The 16,888-nt window shown below is 45.7% G+C and overlaps 1 protein-coding gene across 1 annotated transcript; it reads right to left on the bottom strand.

Annotated features, from left to right (window-relative positions):
• Positions 1-856: 856 nt before the first annotated feature.
• On the bottom strand, positions 857-9,600 carry CD7 (CD7 molecule). Its single transcript, XM_065416253.1, has 4 exons — positions 9,528-9,600; positions 5,264-5,602; positions 2,166-2,275; positions 857-1,044 (listed from the first exon to the last, which is right to left on the bottom strand). The coding sequence occupies exons 1-4, from the start codon at positions 9,598-9,600 to the stop codon at positions 928-930; spliced, it is 639 nt and encodes a 212-aa protein (XP_065272325.1). The 3' UTR covers positions 857-927.
• Positions 9,601-16,888: the final 7,288 nt, after the last annotated feature.

Raw genomic sequence — 16,888 nt, 5'->3', positions numbered from 1 at the left:
GGAACAGGTTTCACAGGAGAGATGGAGGGAGTCCCGCATCAGCATATCCCATAACTCAGTAGTCCGAGCACTCACGTGAGAGGGGGGAGATCTCTGTTCAAATCCTTTCTTCCCTTCGAGAAAAGAGGGGGATTGAACCCAGGTTGCCCACATACCAGTAAAGTGAGCTAACCACTGGGCTGAACATTATAAAATAGGCACCAGCAGTACCACCACTTTCCTCCAACTAGATTTTCAATGGGCCCCCATCCATAGGTAAGGTCTGAGCGTGCCTATTGGATCAGGCCCCATAGGCAAGATAGGTGGAGGAGCACCTATCTTCCCTTGGTTCTTGGATTGCTCTGGGGCTTAGGTGGCCAGGCACCAAAAGGGAGACAGGTGCGCCCTTGCCCAGAGGAACTTAGGTGCCCAGGGAACTTTTACTGCAAAATAAGGTGCTGAGCTTGTTTAGGTTTTGTGGATCTCAGTAGCACCTAAACCAGGACTTAGAGGTGCCTGTGTGAGTTGAGGTGCCTAAGTCCCTTTGTGGATCTGGGCCTGAGTGCCTCCCCGTGCTCCCAACACAACTTCTCTCACATGCTTCATTGGGGGCTGTGATCATCACTAACGGGAGGAGCAAGGGCAGGTGTTGCATCAAGTCGACTATACACCACAGTATCTAACACCGCCTTCCCCAGCACACACTCACACGTTCAGGGATGCACTCATTTCTCTACATTTTCTGTAAGTAACCTCCCTGCCCCCCGCCCCTCCCTGCAAAGTGGTCTTCACAATTGAGTGAAATAAGCAGAAATATTGCACAGGACACAAGGCAGATATTTTTTTCTTTTCTCTAAAGGGAATGATTGTCAGATGTCAGCCTTTCTAGCTCAAGCACATGGAGAAGGAGCTGCTGATGTCCACACCACCTCAGCTAGCAAGAGCTTGCTAACAATTGTTATAAGGGTTGCCTGTGGCCAGGGTGTTGAGCCTAAGGGTGTAGGACATGTCTTCGTACACCGTATTTGCTTGCTTTTCCTTTCCTTCTTGGCAGTGTTTCTTGATCTGCAAAAAACCAAACAAAAAACCAAACACTCAGGCAGCCATTCAGGTCTAGGGCTGGAGCAGAACCCCTGCCAAGGAGCTGGTCTCATCTCAGTGTGCAGGGAGTTACGAGCAGAGATAACAAAACAGTCCTTCTCATAGCCCAAAGGGACTACATAGGGCAACAGGCAGAAAGGGCTGGGTTAATCCCCAAAATTCATACAGGCTCTTCCACCAGCAGCTCTTTAGAGGGCTGAAAGTATCAATGACTGCAACCGCTTTGGCCAGTTGTCTTGTAATTATTGCAAGAGGAGACATGGCTTCCTTAGGAGAGGCTCGCTGGCGTCATTGTACTGCAGTGCCTAGTAAACTCATTAGGAGGAGGCCCAGAGCAAGGCTTTCATCCAATCCTGTTATACAGTTTGAAATGTCTCTCCTAAATAAACATGCGGGGCATGGGAGGTGAGTGTGTGTGTGTCAGTCACAGCCCATTTCCAAAGAGGCTTTTCTGCACAAGCCATCTCAGGCAGCTTTATTGTCAGGATATGACAGGGACACATGCTTGTGCTACCCTCTGACACTGGGCTTCTTCATGACCCTGCGGTGTCCCTGATCTCCCCCAGAACACCGCAAGGGGACATCCCTCTCGTCCATCCCAACAGGGGGCTTGTTGAGATTCCATTCTTCAGTGAGAAGAGCAACTGCAGAATGGTGGGACTTCAATGCAGTTACCACATCAAGGTCCATAGGCAAAGCTGGGGGGGGGAGGGGGGGCTGGCTCATGCTTTCCTCTTCCTCTCTAAGAAATTATTATTATATTATAATAGAGCCTGAAAATGAGCCTGGGGCTGTACAGACATGATAGAAGTGGCAGCCCCTCCTTCAGCGATTTACAGTCTACATGTAGTCCTGACACCAGGGGATGTCAGCACACAAAGGGATGGGAGCAGTGGGGATGGAAGAACAAAGGGACAATAGAAGATGCACATGGTCAGAGTCGTTTATCATATGCATGTCTTATGGCTCCACAATGTTTTATGTGCACAGCACTTTAACAGGCATGGTTGTGCTTGGGGATGACTCCTAGCTGCAGGGTCAGAAGTGCGGAAAACTTTGCGGCTGTGGCCGAATGACATACTTACATCTACGTGAGACAGAATGAGGTATCCTAGCGCAGAAACCGAGATCAAAATCATGAAGGATAGGACATAGGGCATCCAGGAAGCCACATGGCACTCTGCCTGCTCCATTTCTGTGGGTGATTTATCAGAGGAGAAGCAGAATTATGATTTCATATGAGGAACATGTTATGTCGCTCTGCAGGGGAGAGAGTAGTGCTTTGTACTGTCTGGTACTGCAAAAATGGTTGTGGGAATTATCATCCTTTGTGGAACAGAGCAGGTGGTTCCATGTGTTTAAGCGGAAGCTGAAAGGGCAGAACAGAAGCAGTATATCAATAGAGAACCAGCGCGAGACTGTGGGAATAAGTTGATCCAGGGGAGATGTCTATGTCATGTAGGTCTTTGAAAAGAGGTAACCAGACTTCCCTGTTCTGTTGGGCAATTTTGGCGTCGGGAGCAGCATCCTGGGTGAATGTTACCTGTGGGAATGACGTTATCCTTCTTGCTTTTTAAGAAAATGTGGTGTCACCAAGATATAGTATAAAGGAATGTAAGGGTGACTCTGCCACGGGGAAGAACTGTTACATCACTTTCCCTTAAAACTACAGTTGAAGGTCATAGGTTTCGAACGCCTCTGTTCCTTATAAGTCCCAAGGGAGGATGTGGGACTTGAGACCCAATCTTTACCCATAGTATGAGTATCTGCTGCTGTATTTGTCTTGTCCTAGTGGTGGCAAGAAATTAACTGTGGGGAGGGATAGTTCAGTGGTTTGAGCATTGGCCTGCTAAACCCAGCGTTGTGAGCTCAGCCCTTGAGGGGGCCACTTAGGGATCTGGGGCTAAATCAGTACTTGGTCCTGCTAGTGAAGGCAGGGGGCCGGACTTGATGACATTTCAGGGTCCCTTCTAGTTCTATGAAATAGGTATATCTCCATATTTTTTTTATTTTAGCATTATTACTGACAAACAGGTGATATTTTAGCTTTGTGCAAGAGGCAAAGTTGCAGCACTGGAATCGGAGAGTCCTTGAGACAACTCCCAAAAGGGACAGATTCCTCACAAACGCTTTAGACTTAATATTTTATGTAGGCACACCTATCTGAGATGCCTCTGAATCCTTTCAGAGCTCCCCTGATTAGACAGAGCTCTGTGTACTGAGTACGTGTTGGCTTTGAAGGACTGCAAGGTCCATGATGCAGTGGTGGGCCACCTCTGGGACTGGACTGCTGCAGGGGGCAGTGGCTGGGTCTGGGCCCAGGAGACACTGTAACCGAGCCCTGTTGTTCTTGCCGGGGTTGAAGACACACAAGCAGGGTTAAGACTAAACTGCAGCTGACAACTTGTTAGCGCTGACTGAGTCCTCGCTCATGGGCTCCACAGCTAGGCATTGGGAGCAGAAGCTGGAAACTCAGGGCACGTCTTCACTACCTGCCGGATTGGCGGGTAGCAATCGATCTATTGGGGATCGACTTATCGCGTCTAGTGAAGACGCGATAAAAATCGATCCCTGATCGCTCTGCCGTCGACTCCGGAAATCCACCGCGGCAAGAGGCGGAAGCGGAGTCGATGGCGGAGCGGCAGCGGTCGACTCGCCGCCGTCCTCACAGCCAGGTAAGTCGACCTAAAATACGCAACTTCAGCTACGCTATTCACGTAGCTGAAGTTGCGTATCTTAGGTCGACCCCCCCCCCCCCCCGTAGTGTAGACCTAGCCTCAGTGATGCAGCAGGTCTGAATTTGGTTTACAGACAATTGAGGAAAGAGCAAGTTACCCCTGGGCTATTGCTCTCTAATATAACAACCAGTACTGCCGGCTAATACTGTGCAACCTAAGCTGGTCACAATACAAAACGGCCTCACTCCTTGGTTCACCTGGACTGCCTCTGCGGTCCTTACAAAGTGCTGGCCTGAACTCCTGCTCATTCAACACTTGCACAAGAGAGGGCCCAGGACTATATAAGCTTAAGGCAGAGTGTGCGCTCAGGGCTGGGGTGGATCTGGGTATAATGCCACAGGAGTGTTGGTTACGTTTATGTTGCAACTTGCTGTTGAAAGTTGCAGCCATTAGGTGAGCGATGGCAGCAGCCCCTACTAGTGTGGCATAGATATAACAACTTAATCTATCACAGTCTGTTGCATGTTCTAGTGTGTGTTGTTAGGATAAGTTTTAAGTAGAATTGTGTTTATTGCCATTATTTACATTTTTGTTCCTGGAGGTGACCTAGCTACGCCCACAGGTGTATATCAGGGGTTCTCAAACTGGGGGTTGGGACCCCTCAGGGGGGTTGCAAGGTTACTACATGGGGGATTGCGAGGTGTCAGCCTCCACCCCAAACCCTGCTTTTTCTCCAGCATTTATAATGGTGTTAAATATATTTAAAAGTGTTTTTAATTTATAAGGGGGGGGGTCACACTCAGAGGCTTGCTACGTGAAAGGGGTCACCAGTATAAAAGTTTGAGATCCACTGGTGTATACAGTGGCTGTCCAGGTGGAGGCACTGCAAACTATAAGTATTCATAGGCGCAAGAGGACTACTACGGATGGGGGACTAGAAGATTCCCACCTAATTCTCCACCTCAGCTGGGACCCCCAGGATTTCCATTATCCTTAATGACCATAGGCACCCAGACCACAGGAGAGAGTTGCTTAGTCTCAAGTAACCTGGGAAGGAAATGGGGGTTACATTTAAATTTTAAGTCTGAAGAGCAAATTTGGGAGGGAATAACTGTGGTGTCTGGAGCTATAAAACTATGATGCCTTTGTTTCCTGTGTATTGCCTGTTTACATGTCAAAGAAATCTGTTCAATGCAGAAAGAGCAACCATTTCACTTTCAGACTTGCTGCAGCCGGTTACAGATGAGACACACACTGGACTCTCACATGGGGACTTTACTTTTGTTCTTTCTTGTTGTCTTCAGATCAAAAAGTTATGGTTTGTATATAGGAAAAAACACATAACTGTAAGAAGATTCCTTCCCTCCATAAACTCATCCTTGGCTGTGCTAATATACTGAAACACATAACCATTCAGTTAATGTTCTACACTTCCTCAGCCCTTTCAACTGAAAATAAATACCCATTTGATTTACACTTAAAAAAAATAGAAAAACATACAATACCTTTCACCACCAATATGGTGCCTTGGCTTGACACACAATTGGGCTCGTAATTTTCTAGAACACTCCCTCTACAGACATATAAACCAGTGTCATTTTTCTGCAACTGGTGCAGCGTTATCCTCACATCTGTCTGGAGAACGGAGATCTCGATGCGGTCTTTGTAGCGAAAGGCTATGGTACGGGTATGACCATTATTTGTGATGTATAGCACTTCCATGGCATTTACAACTTCTTTTTTCAAATACATCCCTACTAGAGTCCCCTTGGTAGTAACGGAGCAGGTTATGTTGACCGACTCTCCTTCATTAACCATGAGAATAGCTGGCTCCTGTGTAACACCTGTGTGCAGAGAGGAGGAAAGGAAAACGTGTTATTACCATGTGGCTGACTGGGAACTGTTCGAGACTAGAGGGAGGGTGGCCTTGCCCTAGCAAGCTCTTCCAATTACAAAACACCCCTCTGCTCCAGAGCCAAGTGTCTTTGCCATACTCTTTGTAACAGAGCATGCTGGCCCTCCAAGGGCAGGCACCATCCACCACTGTTCACAGTTCCAGAGCTATATCAAGGGAATTCTGGGACTTGTAGTTCAGGCACTATTAGATTTGCAGGCCTGAGGGCAAGGCTTGATGGGAGACGAAGCAGGATATAAAAAGCCAAACCATTGTCTTAGTTTAAAAAGAGTCCTGGCGGGGACAGGGAGCGTTTGGGAGTCTGCCCACTGGGAGACCTGAAGGGGAACAGCAGTGATTTTTAGGCCTCTCCAAGCAAGAGCCTGAGGAGGGGCAATAGCTGTCTGGAACCTGTACAGCTAGGGGTGGGGCTTATGAACCCCGACACAAGAAGAGGAGGGTTATCTGCACACCCTATTGATTGGGCTCTGGAGCTTCCCAGGGAAGATCCTGTAGTCTAGGAAGGGCGAAGGACTATCTACAAGCCCAGAGGAAAGCTGTGGTATCCTGAGGAGGTGTGGGTGGATGGGGTCTCCTGTTGGGATATATTTTATACGGTGATAAACCAAGGCCCAGGAGGGGAAGCTTTGAGTTAGAACTTGAGTCATTTTGTGAGCGATTACAACAGATCCCACCCCACAGAGAGGAAACTGAGGCAGGGCTGCACCTGGAGGATAGCCGGGTAAGATGCACCCTTACACCCTATCTAAAAGTGAGAGGTGAACAAATAAGTCTCTTTTAAAAGCCATTTTCCTTCCGCTGACCATCTTGGAAGCTTATCTCCATTGCCTTTGCTGGGTCCCTGAAGCCAGCTCAGACCTCTCACTCTGGGGTGAACCTGGTCATTTGGAATCAGAATCCAAATGTGTGAATGTGTATCCAGACGTATCCTGCCTTTCCCTACAAATCTGCTCACTCTCCTCACAAGACTTCCCCCCCCCTCCATCAGCAGGCCCAGGCTTCCATCTTTATCTTAGTTGTCTTCCAGGGGGAGATCCAGTGGCCTTCTGTCTCCCATCCAGTATCTTCAGGGGTTGCTCACTGGTCTGCTTCCCCTCCTGTTTTGTTGGGAACTGCCACTGGGCAGGTGAGGGGCCACGGATCTGACTTTACACAAGTCCAGAGGACCTACTATTCCATGAAATGGACTGAAGTAGCAGCTGCAATGGAGGAGCTGTGATAGCTTCCCAGGGCCTTGGTCCTGTGTTGGGGTGTAGATTTCACCTCCAGGTACTCCAGCTAAATGCTTGGGTTTTATGTGCTGCCAGTGACTTTCACACCATAATAATAAAACATACAAAAGTAATCCACAGGAACTGTGTACTGCAAGATTCAGATCAGTAATGTAGATTATAAACAAACACTTGGGAACACAGAGTGTGTGCTCCACTACATTTGAACAGTACTAAGTACCCTGATGGCATTCAGAAAACAATAAAAAATAAAAAATTCTGTATTTCCCTAGTTTGTTTATGAGAAGGTCATGCAAGACAGTATCAAAAACCTTACTCAAGTCAAGATATACCACATCAACCACTTCCCCCACCCCATCCACAAGGCTTATTACCCTGTCAAAGAAAGCTATCAGGCTGGTTTGACACAATTTGTTCTTGACAAATCCATGCTGACTGTTATTTATCACCTTATTATCTTCTAGGTGTTTGCAAATTGATTCCTAACTTATTTGCTCCATTATCTTTCCAGGTACAGAAGTTAAGCTGATTGGTATGTAATTCCCCAGTGTGACAAAGTTCTGTCCTTGACGCCATGGGTCTTGCATTTCCTGACGGATTTTGCTAGCCTCAGAGGCTCACTGTGACCCTCCACATAGCCCTTCTCTCTCTAGAGGCAAGGGTCACAGTCTACTGAGCCATTTTCATCATAAACCAGCAAGGGAGGTGAGGAGAAACAACCCTCCCTCACACAGTCTCTGTTGTCTCCCAGTATCAGTGATTAATCAGGGAAGGGAGGGGGGAGCCCAGGCCCACCCTCTACTCCAGGCTCCAGCCCAGGGACCCTAAAATTAGCAGCTATGGAAGCTGACTTTTTGGAAATAGGACATGTACAATTCCCTGGGCCACTTCCCCACAGCAGCCCCCCACTCAATATCTTCTTCACAATTACCTCAGGGCCTCCTTCCTTGCACTTGATATGGATTCATACTACTTCATTCCTCCAACAGCACAGCTCCCTCCTATAGCTCCCAGCACCCACACCTCACTGATTAACTGGGAGGCTTTTAACTAGTTCCAGCCAGTCCTTGATTGGCTTCAGGTGTCCCAATCAATCTAGCTATCTCCACTGCCTTCTAGAAGAATCTTAATTGGCCCCAGGTGTCTTGATTAACCTGGAGCAACTGCCATTTGGTTACCATGGTACCAGGGATTTGTTTAGCCTGGGGCTAACATATCTGTTTCTCACTACTTTACTGTAGCCATCTGGCCTTGCCCCATCACACCGGGTTGTCCTTATTTCCCTGTTTATAGATGGGCACTATATTTGCCCTTTTCCAGTCTTCTGGAATGTCTCCCATCTTCCATGACTTTTCAAAGATAATTGCTAATGGCTCAGATATCTCTTCAGTCAGCTCCTTGCGTATTCTAGGATGCATTTCATTATTAAGCAAAGTGGCCCAAATTCTAATCAGAACACCACCAGTGGAAATCTATATTCTGCACTTGTGGATGACACTCCTCAACCCATACCAATGGTTTCATTATTTCCATAATACAAATATGTTTCAAAGGGCGAAAGTTGAGGGGGAACTACAAAGATACAAGCAAAATAAGTGGCACTGACAAAATGTGTGTGCTACAAAGTTCTTATACTATAGCCACTTGATTGGACTGATTTGCAGAATTCATTCTTTGGCTCCAATGTATGTGGGTGACTGAGTTATCCCAAACTCTCAGTAAGAAATACTTCATCTCGCAGCACCCCCACACTATCACATATTCCCTCTTTATGCACAGACAGAGGTACTACAGGGGAAGAAAAGCAACTGAACTTAAAGTAATAAATCATTTGTACAAAAATTATTTTTAGTTGTATGAGTCCTACTGTAACAAATGGTCTGAAGAGTTAAAAAGTTTCCAAGAAATCTCTGTTAGACATTGTTGGGGTTTTATCCTTGCGGTTGCTGGCTGAAATATATCACCTGAAGTGTATTTTCTTTTGTCTAAAAAATACTATGACACACAAAACAATCCTACGATAGTTGAAATGGGCCGGGAAATACCAAATTCAGTCTCAGAAAATTTCAGAAAACTTCTGAAACTTTTGTTTCCTTTTAAACCAACCCACCTCTCCCCAGTCAGCGGTTGATGATAACATCTATTAACACCCAGAGAGTACATTTGCAGGTAATAACAATGTTATGAAATCCTTCTCCAAGCAAGTTTGGTAAAGAACATCATGACCTTGCTTTCCATAACATAAAGGCCTTGCAAAAATGTATGTGCAAATACCACAATTGCAGGCACCAACTAGGTGTGTGTGCAAATAAATAACAAGGTAGGCTAGGGTTTCTTAGCACCTATATATACACCGTGGAGACCTGGTGGAATTTCGTGGATAATAAGTTTTCTGTAAGAGTGATGAAAATGGTGTGGCTCTATCTACGCTTGTAGCCAAATCATCTTCAATACTAGTTGAAAGGAATCCTAGGGGACCCATTGTTACTCCCCAGCCATTGTGAACAGCAGGTCACTTGCCCAGATTAGACGGACCCCAAGCCAAATTTGGATTTAACAGACTGAGCCATTGGAGCTACGATATTCCAAAACAAAGTTAAAGCTTGAATCTTCACTACATACCTTTCTGGGCTGGGGTACCCTGGAAAAGCAGGGAGAGCAAAAACGCAGCTGGAAGAGCAGGTGTCCAGGGCATTTTCACAAACCTTTGGAGCTAGATTTCTGTGCTACTGTGTAAAATCCTACCCAATGTCAAGTGAAGAAAGGCAGAGTTTGATGAGCTGTTTCTCCTGTGACGCTAAACCAGTGCCGCTGGGTGTTAACCACATCACTAACGAATAGAGTAGCATCAACACCACTGCCTGAGATAGTTTTGAAAAAGTGCTGGCTGGGGGGAAGAAACCCCAAGCCATCGGTGTTTGTAGGGCTCAGTTTGGCCATGCACTGAGCTCTCTTGACTCCCACTGAAATTAGCTAGAGCACAGGTCCCCCACACTGCACAGGAGTGCTCAGAGCCTGGCAGGTTTGTGCCATTGGAGGGCCACGCTCCACCTTGCTGGAATAGGTGAGGCTCCACTAACTTCAGTGGGTCTTGCACCCACTTACACCAGGGCTGAATCCAGTTCAGTTTATTCCCACATCATCTAATGTACAAGGTCAGATAGTTCACTGCACTTTCATTCCCACTGCTGCATCCTTTTCAATGTCTATTGCTGTTGTGACAAAGTCAGGCCGGACAGCTGCAGGAGGGTCTGGGGAAACAGGTATGTTAGTCCTAGAATGCTAAAGGCCCTTTTCCCGACAAGCTGGGAAGGGGTAACTTCAGGTCAATTAGGGACACCTGAGTCCAATTAAGGGCTGCCTGAAACCTGTTAAAATCTCTCTCCTGGTGAGAGTGAGGGGAGAGACAGACTGCTGCAAGCTGGAGGTAGCAGGGAGATAGGCTTCTCCAGTGTGAGAGACTGCTCCCCATAGGGGAGACACCCAAAACCCAGTGCCTGTTTAGGGGAACGACTGACACCCTGGGGCCAGTGACAGGGCCTGCCCCAGTGAGGGGGAAAGGTATTCCCTTTTTGTTTTGGTGCTTTATAGACTTGTTCCCCTTGTTTGGCAGAGGAGCACTCCTCAGGCCTGCTCCGAGGCCTACTGGGAAGGCTCTGAGAAACAAACCCTGAAGAGGGAAGACAGACATGCTCCAGAGTGGGGGCTCATTTGCCCCAGGCCCTGTCCCTGCCAGAGGAGGGCGCGCTAAGCCCGGCGTGGTAGAAGGGGTGCCTTGCACACTGTACATGCAGGAACTCTGAGTTCTGGCAAGGTCATAAAACAGGGAAGTGTTTTTATCTAAATCAGCATTTCACTAGAGAAATCTGCACTCATCGGTATGGACAAGAGGCAGATCTGGCGCTAAATAAAGACCAAAGCCACCTCCTGTCTGACAGCCTCTGCACTGTTAAGGAGTTTGAAAGTCTCGAGGCAGGAAAGCATCCAGCCGGAGCAGAGGGAAACAATCCCATAGTTGGGACTCGCCTTCCAGATGATCTCATGATATCCTCTCGCACTGAGGATACCCCTCTGGGGAGCAGGCAGGGACCCCAGTAATTAGCAAGAGACAGGCAATAGCAGTGATGTATTTGATTATTAGAAATATAGATAGTTGGGTTTGTAACTACCGGGAGAACCACGTAGTAAATTGCCTGCTAGGGGCGAAGGAGTGGACTTCACGAGACATCTGGATAGGCTTATAGGTGGTGCTGAGGAGGAACCAGTGGTCATGGTACATGTAGGTACCAGTGACACAGAGAAAAGTAGGACTGAGATCCTGGATGCCAAATTTAGGCTGCTAGAGGAGAGATTAAAGTCCAGGACTTCCATGGTAGCATTCTCTGAAATGCTTCCAGTTCCATGTGCAGGGCCAGATTGACAGGCAGAACTGTGGGGTCTCAATCTGTGGATGAGATGATGGTTTAGGGATGAGATGATGGTTTAAGGATTTAGGTTTATTAGGAACTGGGGAACCTTTTGGAGAAGGAGTAGCCTATACAGGAAGGATGTGCTCCCCCCAAACCAAAATGGAACCAGATTGCTGGCATGTAAAATTTAAAAGGTTGTAGAGGATAATTTTTTTAAACTACGGGGTTGGAGGAAAGCCGACAAGTGCAGAAGAGTACATAGTTTGGGTGGAGATATCCCGTAGGGAAGAATTTATTAAAGGTGAGACTATATCCTCGTGTAGAGGAAAGGAAAGAAGTTGATAAAGTACAGGTAGGAGCTAGCTATTGAGGAACAGTCAACATAAAAAAGTCCCATTTAAATATACCACATGAAGGCAAACAACTAAATATTGACAAAACGTACAAGTTTTGGTAAGTCTAATTTTAGTACTGGCAAATTGGTAGAAATTATAGTAAAGAACAGAATTATCAGACACATTTTTGATGAACACAATTTGTTGGGGAAGAATCTACATAGTTTTTGTAAAGAGAAGTCATGCTTCGCCAAATCCTCTGATGTAGTCAACAAGCAAGTGATAAGGGCAAGCCAGGCAATATAATGTACTTGGATTTTCAGAAAGCCTTTGACATGGTCCCGCATCAAGGGTCTTAAGGAAACTAAGTAGCCATGGCCAAAGAGGGAAGGTCCTCTCATGGATCAATAATTGGTTGCCAGGCAGGAAACAAAGGGTAGGAATAAATGGTCATTTTTTTCACAATGGAGAGAGGTGAACAGTGGGGTCCCCCAAGAATCTGTACTGGGACCTCATGCTGTTTAGCATATTCATTAAAGATCTGGAAAATGGAGTGAACAGTGAAGTGGCAAAATTTTCAGATGATAACTAGCTTGAATAATTTTGTAAGTCCAAAGAGGACTGTGAGAAGTTACAAAGGGATTTCACAAAACTGAATGTCTGGGCAACAAAATGGCAGTTGAAATTCAGTGTTTATATATTTGGCATATGCAATTTGGTCAAGCTAAGCCGCAGTGGTCTTACCAATGACGTTCAAAGCACAAAGACCTCCAGGAAGTTGAGTCATTTTTCATCCTCAACAGTATGTGTCATGGTTTGTGGCTGCTCACACTGTCATAGTGGACTGTCTCTAAAATGCTAATGAAATTCTACTGCGGCACAGATTCCATGTCTGGTACGAAACCAGTTCAGAAGCCTCCATTTTTCGCAGTCAATCAAACCCAGGTTGACGTTGAGTGGGGTCTAAGACAAGATAATTATTTGTCACTTTCTCTGCGGACCATGAAGTTCACCATGTGTACTCTACTGTAAATCCCTCACCCAGTTAATTTATCCACAGCGGACACCATGAGGGCAGAAGACCATGTGGTGGATTAAACAAGTCTTTAATTAATGGTAAATGTGGCATATGACGCAATTTCATCACAAGTTACGCTTTCCTCTCTTTGAACACTGGGCAGAGCAATATTTCAGAGAATCGGTAATCAGAGTAGAGGAGTAGATTTAAGTGTGCCTGAAATAATACACATAATTCAACGTTGATAAGTGAAAAGTGATGCACAGGGAAAAATAATCCCAACTATATGAACACAATGTTGGGTCGGAGTTAGCTGTTATCACCCAAGAAAGAGATCTTGGAGTCACCATGGATAGTTTGCTGAAAACTTCTGTTCAATGCACAACAGCAGTCAAAAAGGTTAACAGTATGTTAGGAACTATTAGGAAAGAGATAGAAAATTCCATAATGCCACCATATATATCCATGATGCTCATGCCTTCAGTACTGTGTCCAGTTCTGGTCACCCCACTGGAAAAGGTTCAGAAATGGACAAAAAAGATGATCAAAGGTGGGGTGAATCCTAGTCCTATCTCTTGTGCATGTCAGCCCAGATTTTTAAAGGTATTTAGCCTTCTAAATCCCTTACAACTTGCAGTGCTGAGTGGGACAAAAGCTAAGTCCCATTTTCAAAAGTGACTGTGGCACTCATCTCATCTCGCCTTTATTCCTGGCTATGTGGAAGAGGAAGGGTCCTTTTGGCAGCTTCTCATTTTTTAAATTAACCTGTGGGCCAAATGCTCACATGCTCTGTGGCTTGCATTTTCGGGAGAGGGTGGGGCTGGGGCTTCCACTGAAATTCAAAAGGAGCTGGGTACCTTGGCCTTTATGAAAATACTAGCTTATGTTCAGAAGATGTGAAATCCCCCAGTGCTGATGGCCAGCCTAGGCCTCTGCCCCAGTTAAATCCCATTGAAGACCTCTTTTGAAGACTTAAGGGTGCATAGACCTCATACTGGTCCTCCACATGGGGAATTTCACCCCCAAAGTGGGTATGGGTGACAGAAGTGTATCCCTCTGTGACACCCTGGTACCCCCATATTCACCACTGTCATGTAATTAGGATATGTTTTGTACAAAGTATGCCTTGTAAGGCATCATTCTAAAAGTCTTGATCTGCTAGACATTACTATCTCATTGGATTGTATGTGCTATCGTCGTATGTGAAGTTATAAAGTTTGGCTATGTATGTGTGACTGAAACATGTTGTGAGGTTGAAAACACCCACAAGCAGCCTTTCAGGCACAACAGTAAAAAGGCCAAACAATGTTAATGGCTTATTGAGAAAATGCACACAAGCACAAGGATTACCCCAGGAACAGTGTACAATAGAAACCTCTCAGAGATAGCACTACACAATGGGAACTGTTTGACCCATGTCACAACAAAAGAGCTTTCCAGCAAGTGGGAAGAAGATATAAAAGGGGGAAATGACAGCATGATGTTACCTCACTCTCCCTACAACAACACACCTGGAAATATCTGAGGAACAAGAACTGAACTGTGGGAGGTGATGGTCCCAGACTAAGAGATTGCTAGTCTGTGTATGAAAACCTGGGAAAGCCAAGCTGCAAAGCCAAGGCAGCTTGTGCTTTAAGAATCTGCCAGCCTATTTATCACTCAGGGTGAAACTTTGCTAATTCATATTTTACCTATCTAATATGTTAAGCTCAGTTTGCATTTTTTGTTTATTTGCTAGACAATCTGCTTTGATCTGTTTGCTGTCCCTTATAATCATTTAAAATCTACCTTTTGTAGTTAATAAACTTGTTTTTGTTTAGTCTAAAACCAGTGTGTGGAAATCCTAACTGGGGGCAGAAAGCCGTTGCGTATCTTCCTCCACATTGAGGGAGGGGGTGAATTTCATGAGTTTACACTGTACAGTTCCCTGTGCAGTGCAAGATGGTATAATTTTGGATTTACTCTTCAAAGTGGGGTGTGCCCTTGAGTAACTGGGCAGTTTTTTAGCTGAGTCTTCCCATGCAGAGCTGATCTCAGCATCTGTGTGAAGATGTAGCTGGGTGTGTCCCTACCTGTATGTGTGTTGGAGGGGGGCTTGAGAGCCTGTCACAGCAGTACAGTGTAAAGGGATACCAGGCTGGTGGGTCAGGCGGGCTCAGTGTTACCCCAGTTCCAATTAGCACACTGAGGGGAACCCATCACACCATCCTCCTAAATCCTAGCAGACAATTTTGCCAGGACTCTGGGCTCTTGTCACATGTAGGCGAGGATGTGAAGACGTTGCTGCACGTGGGGCTGAAAATTCCACATGTGGTCTCTGTATTCTGTCAGATGGTTTGCTGGACCCACAAGTAGAGCCAGCTCCAGCCGGTTTGGTTACGCAGCAAGAGTCTGAGACACTGAGGTATCTGCACACTCTGTGCTCATTGCTGACCTGACTCACTCTCCTATCTCCATCCGTGACTATAGGCTTATTACAGCTCCTAGCCTACAGAAATGTTGCTTGCATTGGGCAGAGTTCTTCTGCACATGTGGAACGTGGCCATGGCCTTAGCTCATCCCTTTTCTCCATGACTAAGCCTCCTATCATCTCTGCCTAGACAGAGCTGTGGAACACTGACAGAGCGTCGTGCAGTTCTTCTCTCTGGACTCAAGTGACAGAGCACACGGGTGTGCTCCATGACAGCCACCATTTTGCCAGATACGTTCAACCTAGCACTCTGAATTTAGCCTTTGTCTTTTTTATCCTGCCTAGGGTGACCAGACAGCAAGTGTGAAAAATCGGGACGGGGGTGGGGAGTAATAGGAGCCTATATAAAAAACAGGCCCAAAAATCAGGACTGTCCCTATAAAATCAGGACATCTGGTCACCCTAATCCTGCCCTAAACATCCCATCTTAGCTTATGCTTCAGGGCATTAAATCAATATTTCAAAGGTATTGTGGTCAGAAAGTGAAACTACATTCACGGGTTGTTGTTTCCTATGTCTGCTAGGTGTACTAGACTTTACTATTGTCAGCTCTGCAGAGCCAGTACTGCTGCAGGAGATCAAACTGTGCTCTGTTCCACTTGGTGCAATTCCTGGCTCAGAGCCAATTCCTGTCTCGTTATGTATGAAGCAGGATTACTCTAGACTGCGGGCTGAACTAGCAGAGGTGACAGAAAGGAAAATCTTGGTTTACTTGGAGCTAGTCTAGGTTGGAAATATGGAATTTATGATACAAGATTCTAACAAGTGAAAACAGATAGGTAGGTAAATAGATAGCATAACCTTTCTTTCATTCTAGCTATGTAAGGGTAGAAGTGTGACTGTATGAAGAAGGGGGGTGAATTGTTTAGGGTGATCCAAGCTGGTACAGCAAGGAATAATGGGATGAAGCTGAGCAAAGGGAAAACATTCCTTACAATAAGGTCTAATAGTCTCCTGAGTTGGAGAAATCAATGTCCTGAGTAATTTAAAGCTAGACTGGACAGAGGCTGGAGAGCAACCCAGAACTGCCTAGAGGAGCAGCACTTTAGACAGGATGGTCCTTGTGATCTTTGCAGTTCTGTAAGACTGAGCTGTCATTTTCACAGATGCTTTTCACACCACAGCTGCCTTTGAAGCCCCAGCAGCTTTGTGATTCACAGCGATAGGTGTACGGTGAGCTAGGCTACATTTGAGAAGGTGGTCTGGCAGCTTTCCATGTACCTGCCCCAAAAGACTCCTGAAACCATTTAAAAACAATTTTTAGTCTTCTTTGCAACTATAATAATTAAGACAGAAATCAAAACAGTGACTTCAAAATCCTGTCTGGTTAAAACCTTCTCTTCAGTCAGCAGACAGAAAGAATCCAGAAACTAAAAACATTGAGAAATAATTTCCCACTTGCCAGTGAGTTGATTTAATGTTTATGTGTAAATCTTTCATATCATTGAGTAGACTGGGTGCTAAAATGATACCACAGCCAGGAATTCTCATTTTAGCAGAAGACATTGATCCATTGCATTATAAAACAAAGCAACTTGCATTTGTGTTTTGATTACAGTTATTTACAGGATTGGTTAAAGGGGCACAGAGCCAAGTAGTTTAGTTCAAAACTTTTTATACTTTGGAAGTTGCACATTATAGCCTTGGTGCTACAGGCTTCTGATCATCACCAGGGGAGTTGAGGGTGTTGAACATCATACAGGGGAAACCTATTAGCAGATTATTGCCCTTGTTTCTGGTATGAATAGCAA

The sequence above is a fragment of the Emys orbicularis genome, chromosome 13 (genome assembly GCF_028017835.1).
Source record: "Emys orbicularis isolate rEmyOrb1 chromosome 13, rEmyOrb1.hap1, whole genome shotgun sequence".
Taxonomy (NCBI): domain Eukaryota; kingdom Metazoa; phylum Chordata; order Testudines; family Emydidae; genus Emys; species Emys orbicularis.
This window is presented reverse-complemented; position numbering and strand designations above follow the sequence as displayed.